The sequence below is a fragment of the Dioscorea cayenensis genome, chromosome 19 (assembly GCF_009730915.1).
Source record: "Dioscorea cayenensis subsp. rotundata cultivar TDr96_F1 chromosome 19, TDr96_F1_v2_PseudoChromosome.rev07_lg8_w22 25.fasta, whole genome shotgun sequence".
Taxonomy (NCBI): Eukaryota; Viridiplantae; Streptophyta; class Magnoliopsida; order Dioscoreales; family Dioscoreaceae; genus Dioscorea; species Dioscorea cayenensis.
In genome coordinates, this window is record NC_052489.1 from 2,413,076 (window position 1) to 2,424,305 (window position 11,230).

Below are 11,230 nucleotides of genomic sequence, written 5' to 3' on the forward strand. Positions count from 1 at the left end.
ATCGACGAAACCGTGATCCCGTGAGCATAAATTATGTTCTTTATATAAACAAATTTCGACGTTATAGAACTACTTGCCCAACATAAGGTAGAAATATGTAATGTTAAGAACATTGATAATGTATTTTCTATTTGTACTTGAATGTAATTAATGTTTTCTAAACTACAAATAAATAATTCAATCAAAATAATAATAATAATAATAATAAAGTTATAAAAATAAGTTTTTAATAATAATAATTATTATTATTACTTAAAAATAAAAATATATATAAACCAATAATAATATTAATAATATATTTTTAAAATAAAATGCCGTTAAAAAAGTTTTGGTATTTTTAAAAAAATAATAATATATATTTTTTAAAATAATATATCTTTTAAAATAAATCTAGTTAAAAATTATTTTATTTTTTTGGTTATTATAAAAATAATAATAAATATTTATTAATAATAACTTAAGAAAATGATTTAAAAAATAAAAATATTTTTTGTTTTGTATTTTTTTTAAAATAAAGGGTGTTTTTGAAAAATGCCTGATATTTTATATTTTAAAAACACATGAGTGATGAAATGTGGTTGATTTGATAGTTTCACGGTTAGTTTGGTTAATATATTTTAAGTAGGGTTATTTTGACAATTTAAAAAAAAATCATAAAGCTATTATAAATAAAATAAACCAGAATTGAGCGCAATAGACTGAGGGGAGAAATGTAAATTATTATTTTTATAAAAATATATTAAAAATATAGGTGACATTTTTTAAAGTGTAAAAAAAAAAAAAGAGCTCAGTTTATCTGGTTCTTCAACCAAGTAAAAATCTTCCAAACTTCCAATGAATTTATGTGGAAGGAAATGGTTGAAGTGTATTGCAGATAATGTTTCATGATATTTATATTTTTAACACAAATATTGGATTCAATACATCAGTCATTCTAAAACCTTCCAATAAAAAAACAAATAATGTCAAATCATTTAAATTGTGCCTAAACTTCAAAAAAGAGAAAAAAATACTAGTATGACTAAACTATATAATTTGAAACTGATTGCAACTTTTAATTTATTATTTATTTTTCATATAACTCATTGACTAGCGAATTGCTTGAAAAAGTTTGTGAATGAATAGTCAATTTGCAAAACATGATGTAAGACTTAATCTAGATTGATGACGCATGTAATAAATTGGAGTTTATTAATTACATGAGAAGATTAATTTTGAATAATAGATGAGCGCTTTTTTTATCTTGAATATAAAAGCAGATCTAAAGACGATCTCGAAATTCGGATGTCGGTGTATGTCGCGGTATATAGATGTAGCATATGTGAGCGATCTTTGTCGGGAGGGATTTGAGCCCACGACATCCCTTATCTTTCAGTGATCGTCCAGTTTGACATTTTATCCGATGGTTATCGACGTCATACTAGCGTCAAATTTTTTGAAAAAAATATGTCGATTTCTTCAATTATTTGATATATTTTTATATTTATTAATATTTTTTTTTAAGACAAAGCTTATGCTACGGCATGAATCATGGGATCATGGCAACGAGTGTGGATGTCATTGTATTTAGTCAAAAAAAGAAAAAAAAGTAAGACAAAAGGAAAATACATTTGAGTACATGGGCCTATTTATAAAGTATATGTTGATTGATTAAAAAGTGTATTAGTTGGAAAGCATGATTTCCTTTTTTTTTTAAAAAAAAAAAAATCATTGTGGTTAAGTTAATTTAATTGACTTGGTGAGCCAATCTGCCAATGGGCATGTTTCATGGCCTAATCATTTAAGAGATGGTTCAAACGTTACACCTATTCGGAAGTGGGAACATGAAATTCATTGCGAATCTCATTTTTCATGCAAAAATTTGCAGAAATATTTGATCAAGAATGTATGGGAAAAGTGTTTTTATAGGAAGAAATTTAAAAATAAATATAAGAGACAAAAAGATTCATGAGTTCATATTACATGTTTCGAACTAGGGATATTCTTTAGTTCTAATCTCATCACTGTCCCTAACATGTGTGTGTTTTATTTTTATATGTTATAATTAATCAAAAGACACGTGTCAGGTTGTGATAAGTTAAAATCAGAATCACTCGATTTTAGAACCATGCAATATGAGCTCATGATTCATAGCTTGATCACATTGGTCTCACTGTGAAAAATATTGGTGTGAGACATTTAAGTTTTCAGTTCAAATTTTGTTGGACATATTGACAATAACAGATCCTCAGTTATATGGGTGCAGATTTGCAACCCAAATTACATGTCATCAAGTAAAAGTACATCAGCCGAATGATCAATTATCAACTCATACGTATGCCTTGACAGCACTACACATGTCGTATTTATAAAAAAACAAAAATGATATATATATATATATATATATATATATAAGAGATATTAATTATGTTTACATCAATTAGTGTTTAGTCATGGGACCATGATGGAAATTGTGTTACCAAAAACATAATGGAAAGGAAAAGTTGATAAGACAATAATAATAATAATATTAATAATAATTAAAAAAAAAATACAAATGAAGGTTAGGTTTAGCTGATATCTCCACTTCTTGAAATATAACTCGATCGAATTATTTGCTATTAATTTCAAGCAATATAATCCACATAAACTCTTTATCTTAAGTAAGTTATAAATCTATAATATTCAAAACAGTAAATATTCAAACAAAAGAATAAAAATTAATTTTTTTTAATTATAGTTTTCCGAACAAATTAATTTCCATGAAAAATGCAACACATAAAATATTTTATATAATTACATGCATATTTCTACAGCCTAAACGGTTGGAGATCATGAGATAAATTTGTTCGATTTTATGTTAAATTTTTATTTTATCAAGTATGAATTTGAGGGCAACTAACGTATTGCACCAACTTGATCACCTATTAATTCAAAACAATTTGAATTTGATCAATGAATAAAAAATGGTTTGAAGGTGGTTGTCTATAAAAGGTTATTATGATGTTAATAAAATTTTGCTAAAAATAATATAGTGAGAATGTCATGATAGTACTTAAAACATCACACTTTTTATTTGTGAAGGAAGAAATGGGATTAAAAACAAGTTTTTATATTTCTTTTGAAGATTTTGATTATTTAAATATATTATTTTATATTAATTGATTAAATTTAGATTATTATGGATGATTCGAGGTTAATCTCTTTTGCAATGAAGTAGGGGAAAAATAGTATTAAAAATATTAGTGATGCATGAGAGTTTTTCTAGCTAAAATGCAATTTCATAATATAATTTAATGAAGTAATTATTATGAAATAAAGTTTATATGACATCTTTAAATGGTTCTCCATGATTCATAGCCTTTGCATTTGGCATGGAGCTATTGGAGCTCCCTGATTTTAAGTGCAGATATTCATGAGAAAAATGATTTTTTTTTATTATATATATATTTGACAAATCGTCACACTTTACATAATGTGGGACAACACTTATCGTATTTGTAAAAAAAAAAATTTATTTATATCTAATTTATGCATTATAAATCCAATCCTCGACTTAATTACATCATAGTCAAATACCTTAAACTCTATATGTGATAGTCTTTTCTTAATTCAAAGGGTCACTTTATGGTAGGGTATGTTTGGTGCGGGGATTAATTTAAAATTTTAGGAAATATAAAGGAGGTAATTTATTACTCACTTACTCCTATGTTTGATATAAATTTATAAAATTATTCCCACATACATATCATTCCCACAACTAATGACCTTTAATATTCCCATTAGGGTTGGATATAATATATTCCTATATGTTATTCACATGTTTAATATGACTAATATATTTCAAGAATAATTTTTTTTAAACCAAATAAAAAAATGAAATATTTCTGGGTTTATTATTAATCTATATTTTCATAGTAATATTTCAAATTTTGTACCAAATGACCCCTTAAGGTATAATGTTAATCTCACACAATTATTGAAATAAATGGAGCCATTAATTTATTCCTAAAAAGTTTAATATGCTTGTTATCATATATGCATTATAATTAATTAAGATATTTCCATAATTAAATCACAACATGATCATTGACTTAATGATTTTTTGTTCTTAGGCTTAATTATTGTTAAATTTGAAAAGAGAAGAATACTTTAAATAGAAGAAAAGTATTTGAGAGAAGTATTTGTCATGAAAATTAATAAAAAGGAGAACCTGTATCAAAGTTACACCAAACCACTTACTTAACTTAAAGAAAATGCAAACCAAACCTTAAGAACCAAGACTCCATTAAATAGCAAACTTAATTTGAAAGAAAACTCTCTAAACAAAAAAAAAATGTAATGTATGGTTTTTTCCTTATAAAAATCATAGATTATTTTTTTTAAATTTATTTGTGTTGTATTTTATTTTGCTCTGTTTATAACTACTTACAAATTAATTTTTTAGTATTGTTAAGATAAATAAAATCAAGATTGCAGGGTATGATTGAGCTAAAAATCATAGGGATAATAATTGAATAGAAAGATATTTTACTTTGACATGACGTAGTTAAAAATTTAATGTGTCAGTGTGTAATAATTCACATTGTGAAAAAAATCAAAAGTCATGGACAATTTTTACAATATTTGTATTTTAACAGAATGCATAGTTTGATTTTTTATTCACTTTGAAATTTTTTGACAAAAAAACGCAAACAATGTCAAATAAAAAATTTAAAAATATTTGGGAGTCAATTATATAATCTGAAACCGAGTAAAACTTTTATTTGTTTATTTATATTTATACAAGTCATAATATGATTATTGACTGACCAAGGCCTTCAGAAGTTGGTAAATGAAGTAGTCAATTGCAACTTAATGTGATGCATGACTTGATCTTGATTGATGACTCATGTAATTAATTGGAGTTGGATGCATGACTTGATCTTGATTGATGACACATGTAATTAATTGGAGTTGTTCAATTACCTGAGAAGACTAATTAGTTATGCATAATATATCAAATTTGTTGTTTAATAATTTTTATAGTTTAATTTTGTTTTAGACAAATCTTAATATTGTTGGGCATGAAATGAATGATAAGATGAGAAATAGTGTGAGCATAATTGCATTTAGTCAAAAAGAAAGAAGAAAAAAGGGAACATGTTGGCATCATGGACCATTTAAAAGATGTTCATTCAAATGGATTTATTCGGAATGTTGTATACCTTCTTTTTAAAATGAAAGCATGAAATTTATTAATCTCGTTTTCATAAAAGCATTTCCAAAGATGTGTTTTATCTAAAGAAATTTAAACAAAAAATAAAAGCTATAAAGTAAGAAAAGAGAGATACCGACCTTGTTTATATCAATAGAATATATATCCAATATTAGGACCACAGAAAAAATTGAGTTGCTAAAAAACACTTTGAAAAAATGTGTAACACAAAAGATGAAGAAAAGTTAGGAAAATACAAATGAAGGTTCAGTGATGCATACTCATTGAGATTTGACTCTAATATTTTATTATTGATTTTGACAAATATAATTTACTAGAATTGCCCGTTTGGTGGACAGATAGAATATGGACTAATATAATATGAGGACTAGATAAGAGTAGAAAAGTATATAATATATCTTATCATATGTTTGATGCGTGCACCGGATAAATCATTAGATAGCATTTTGTTATTTTATTTTATACTTGAAGTGGATAGAATATGATATGCATAGTATGTAAATCATACACAAAGTCATCAATATCAATATGGCATAAAAGCTAGAGTAATAAACTCGAAAAATAAATAGATTATATCAAAATCTTTTGAAAAAATTATCATATTAGAGAAATTTAAAATAAACATGATTAAAAAAGAGATTTATATGAAAAATAATTTGCTCAAGCACGAGATCAACGGAGAAACTCTTTAAACCACTTCGAATGCGAAAAACCCTACTTAAAATAGTAGAATTAATGTCATATTTATTTCTTAACAAGTTTCTTGTCTCAAGTATCGTGTTTGAAAAATCAAAAGAAAAAAATACAATGAAAGAGATACAATGAAACTCTATATAAAGGAGGGAACCAAATAATAGAGAAAAAAAATAAATTTAATTTTTTATCATATCCTACTTATTTCTGTTTTGAGTTCCCACATAGGATTAATTATCATGTCAATGGTAGGATATATTGGGTGAAATGGTGAATATGATATGAATATCATATCCTATTGGTATACCAAACAAAGGATAATGGTAAAATATAATAGTCTATTCTATCATATCATCATTGTCATATCCACTAAACGAATCTTTTATATTAAAACTAGTTATAAATATCAAATTAGAACAATTAAGGCTATTTTATTTGCAAAGGGAAGAAAAAAGATTAAAACAAATTTTTATATTTTTTAATAAGTTTTTAAAAATTTATGATCATTAGATTTAATGTATTTTTGCAATGAGGTAAAAAAAAAAAAGATTAAAGCATTCCTTGAAAGGACAAAACGAAATTATAAAGATGAATTATGAGCCAGGGAGAGCTGTACTTTTATTTATTTATTTATTTATTTATTTATTTATTTATTGAGTTGATGAATGCCATTGTATAATACAATATAATGAAGTAATCATGAAATAAAGTTTACATGAACTTCAAGTGGTTTTCTATGATTCATATCCTTTATATTTGGCATGGGTCTATTAAAGCTCACTCCATAATTGTATATATTTCTTATTTTGTAACCACACACATTTTTAATTAAGGGACTGATATACATGCATAATTATGATAGCTTGCAAATCTCCTAAAAATATTTTTTTTACCATATAATCTTGAAGAGGAGAGAAAATGTTCCTTACACAAACTTCCTAAAAGAAACCTTGCATATTGTGAATTGAAGGGTTTAAATTTGAGATCCATCAAACCCAATGCCAAGTGAATAATGTTGGGCTCCCTCAAAGTGTTCATATTTGATAAAAAATCATTCTTCTCAAAACTCATTCCCAAATTACTTTTTTTCTATGATTTAGGTTTTTAATACTTGGAGAATATCATCATTGATTCAAATTCAAAGTGTCATAGATGTTAATATTTGGTAATGAATGATTCTTTGTCTTTAGCATTCTAATGTTATGAGTTTACTTATCAAATGTATGAGTTAATTTATATATATATGTATGTATGTATGTATGTATGCATACCTTTTAAAATTTTAGTACTTACCAAAAGTCCTTTGAAAAGAATTATTCATTCTCTAATTTATTATATGTGATTAGAACTTAAAAAAGATGCCACACACACACACACACACACACACACAATCAGTGTGTGTGTGTGTATATATATAATAAAATGGAATTGATTTATGACATGGGGATAAAATTGCCTTTTTTTTCTTTAAGGATTTTTTTTGGAGTAAATATCCTAAATAATTACCCAATAAAACTACCATTAATATTTTTTAAAATAATATACAAGTCTGTATTGGTGCCAATTAGAAATCAAGAAATCAACATCAACTGGTTGTGTAAGTTTAGTAATATTACTTATACACCCATCATATATTTGGCTATTTATGTGCACATGAATTAAGATAAATGATCGAAAAAGGTTATGAGCAAATAAGGACCATACAAGGTCTAGTGGAGGGTTTTGTGTGAAAAATATAAATTTAATTTTAAAAAATCATTAAAAACTATTTGAAAAGTTTAACTTAATTTTTTAGAAATATTTTTATTCTAATTTTTAAATAAGCAATTATCTAAATATTGACATTTTTCACTTTTCTCATAATATTTATACTATTTTTCATTATCCAAACTAACAAGTCTTTCACCTTTGAATTCTCACCTCAAAAACATAATATTAGATTTATATAAGAATCAACTCTGTTTCTATTCATTTATTTATTTATTTTAAAACCCTCTTTTTCCTCCCACCCTTCTAGTTTAATTAAACATATGTAATTTCATTATTTATATAAATATACATATAATTACCATTTTCTAGGGTTCCCACATGCAATGCAAAGTAGAAACCCTAATTTTCTCCATGATTGAAAACTCTTAAGTTTTGTTTTTTTGGAATATATATATATATATATATATATATATATATATATATAAAAGACATTAAATAGCATGAACATTTTCTAGTGTGGGGACTATAAACAATTTACTGCTTCTCCTGCACACTCTCTGTCTTTTTTAGGGTTCATGCATGGCAGCCATTGAAGATAAACCAACCTCCATGAATTCACATCTTAATAAATAAATTAATATTTATATATATATAGCAGACAAGTTGTGGTTATTCCAGAGTATCTCAGAGAGCAAACTAGGGTTTGCACTTGCTTGTCCAAAGTCCTGAACATCACAATTCAGTACTGCTTTCACTGTTGTTGTCTGCTCATGTGAATCTCTTATTCAATGTTCATGCATTAATCAGCCCCACATGCATCTTCATGTCCTCCATTAATATCATCTTAATTTTTTTAAAATAAATATGATATTCAGAGTTTGCACAAACGTAAAATTAATATTATATATATATATCTCAATAAATCTATATTGTCGACTGAATTTTGAACTCGCTTTTTTAATAAAACATGAACATTCTACATTAAAAATAGGTTAAGATTTTTTTTTACTATTTTTAAAATTATTTCAAGATTTTTAGCGGCATTAAAAACACACTGTCATAAAGATTGATTTTTAATTTATTGAGAGGATGAGAAAGTGGTTTTTCATTAATTTATTTATGAAATAGTACATGTTTTGGTTGAGTTGGATGGACTTTGAAGTGAAGGTTATTTATGGTTAATAATAATAAAGATAAAAATATATTGTAAATTAATAAATAAACAACTCACTGGAATTAATGACTAGACAAACCACATGTCTCTATGTCAAAAAAATAGAAACATGGACCATTTTAGAAATTATCCTCTGAAAAAAATACTAAATAAATATATATATAGCACTGTAATTGTAAAATAATAAATTTTTTTATTGGAAAAAAGGACAAATTGTTCACAGAGACAGCCAATTCTTTTTGTCTGATATTATTGCCAATAAAAATCCAAAAGAAAATGTGAAACTTTAGCCATCTGGTCATGTGATGATGTTTATTGTCTTTATCTATTCTATCCGTGAAAAGTCTTATTTACTCTTTACGTGACAGTGCACTTACCCTTCAACAAGGAGAATGACGGGAGGGTAATTAAGTCATTTAAACAAACCGGATCACGTGACCATTTTACAACGCTCTCGTTAGCTCGCCCATTGGAAAACCATGCACCTGTTCTGGTGTTCCTCCGGAACTCTTAACCAAAACACATATTTCTCTAAATAAATTAAATCTGCTTCAATATTTGTCATAAAATAACCTATATATATATCTCTTGATTATAATAAATAACAGAAATGAAAACAATACCTTTATTTTTTCTATATAAATAAAAAAACAAATATTAACTTCAAATATAAAATATATATATATATATATATCCATTGCAGTAAAATTAATGTTATTAGCACAATTACACTTTTTAAAGTTATATTAAAATACATTATTTAAAACATACTCTTTATTAATAATCTAATGAAGTTTAAATATACCACCTTTTTGTCTCATTTTGCGGCTCATCATAAGTTAAACAACTACAGCAGGAACACCATAACAAACTATACTTCACTTCTTAACTAGTTCTCCCTCCTGCCTTTCATTTCCTTCCTCACTTCCATCATCTTCCAAATATATCCTTTCCTCTCTCTCTTCATCTCTATCTAAATGAAGGGTAAAAGGGGAAAAGGAATGCTATGCCGATCAGATTCAGCAACGGCGGTGTGCATTTCCGGTGATCGGTCAGTGGTGGTGCCAAGAAGATCAGATCATAGAGCTTTGGTTAATGATCACTCAAAGTTAAGTGACATGAAGTATTCAAGGTTAGTAGCAGACTCTCAAAGCTTCAACAGTCCAAGTTGCCAAAACAATGGAGTCCTCACCTTGCCTGTTCACTCCAAGAAGAACAAGCATCTCCCTCTCAACCCTAACCCTAACCCTAACCCTAACCCTAACAATATCACCACCTTTCAGGTATATATATATACATACATAAATATTTTATCATTTCTTATATATGAACATAACCTATACTTTCTTTTCTTTATCTCTAAAATACTGAAACACTTTGTTTGATCAACAACAACAACAACAACAACAACAACAACAAGTCATGAATGATGTTATATATGTTGTTTTAATGAGTTTGGTTGGATGTAGGTTGTGGTCATGAGAGTCTCATTGCATTGTCAAGGGTGTGCAGGGAAAGTGAAGAAACACATTTCCAAAATGGAAGGTGTGTAGATATATATATGTATGTATTTATTTGTATAATAAATAGAAATGAAGTTGATTATATATTGGTGTGGTGGATTATATTATTAAATGAATGATGATGATGAATGGCAGGGGTGACATCTTTCAGTATTGATTTAGAGGCAAAGAGAGTGACAGTGATGGGGCCATGTATCTCCTGATTGTGTTCTTGAAAGCATCTCAAAGGTGAAGAAGGCTGAGTTCTGGTCTTGTTAATTAGACTGCAGCTTTAATGTATTTAATTAATTATATATATATATACTTTCTTTAATTGTGGTGTTTTATATTATTTTTAAGTAATTGTTTCTTTATGGATATTATTTGTAGCATTTAATTTGTTTGTGTTTAATTAATGAGTTCATGTTATTCATAACCTTTCCCTCTCTCTCTCTCTCTCTCTCTCTCTATATATATATATATATATAAATATAGCATGGTTTTTGTATGAGACAAATTAAAATACCAAAGTAATTATAAAAAAGTTTTTTTAAAAAATTCAATTCATATTTTATTCTCTTATAAATTAATGAAAAATTTATAAATTAAAAAAATCATGACAAGAAACTCATTGTCATATTTCTTGCTTAAAAAATTTGAGTGCATCACAGGAAAGGAAAGAGAACTTTAAAGCAGATATATTAAAATGAAGTTTGGAATAACTCATTAAATTAAAGTAATTCACCTTTGAAACACACAATAATATAAATATATAAATATATATATAATAACCTATTAAAAAAATGATGAGAAAGAAATTGATATGACTAGGTACTTTTACATTAGTTCATCAAAAAATTCCTTTCATTTTATGGTTTTAATACAAAAATCAAAACCAATTAAAAAAAACCCCAACATACTCAAATGGACTAAAAAGTAATTCTATAAATTAAT

The 11,230-nt window shown here is 26.1% G+C and overlaps 1 protein-coding gene across 1 annotated transcript; it reads left to right on the plus strand.

Moving 5' to 3' along the window:
- The first annotated feature begins 9,529 nt into the window (after nucleotides 1–9,529).
- On the plus strand, nucleotides 9,530–10,610 carry LOC120250191 (protein SODIUM POTASSIUM ROOT DEFECTIVE 1-like). The gene is given in 4 exon segments (XM_039258982.1): nucleotides 9,530–10,057; nucleotides 10,244–10,319; nucleotides 10,433–10,482; nucleotides 10,484–10,610. Coding segments are annotated over 4 exon segments (504 nt in total). The 5' UTR covers nucleotides 9,530–9,751; the 3' UTR covers nucleotides 10,556–10,610.
- Nucleotides 10,611–11,230: the final 620 nt, after the last annotated feature.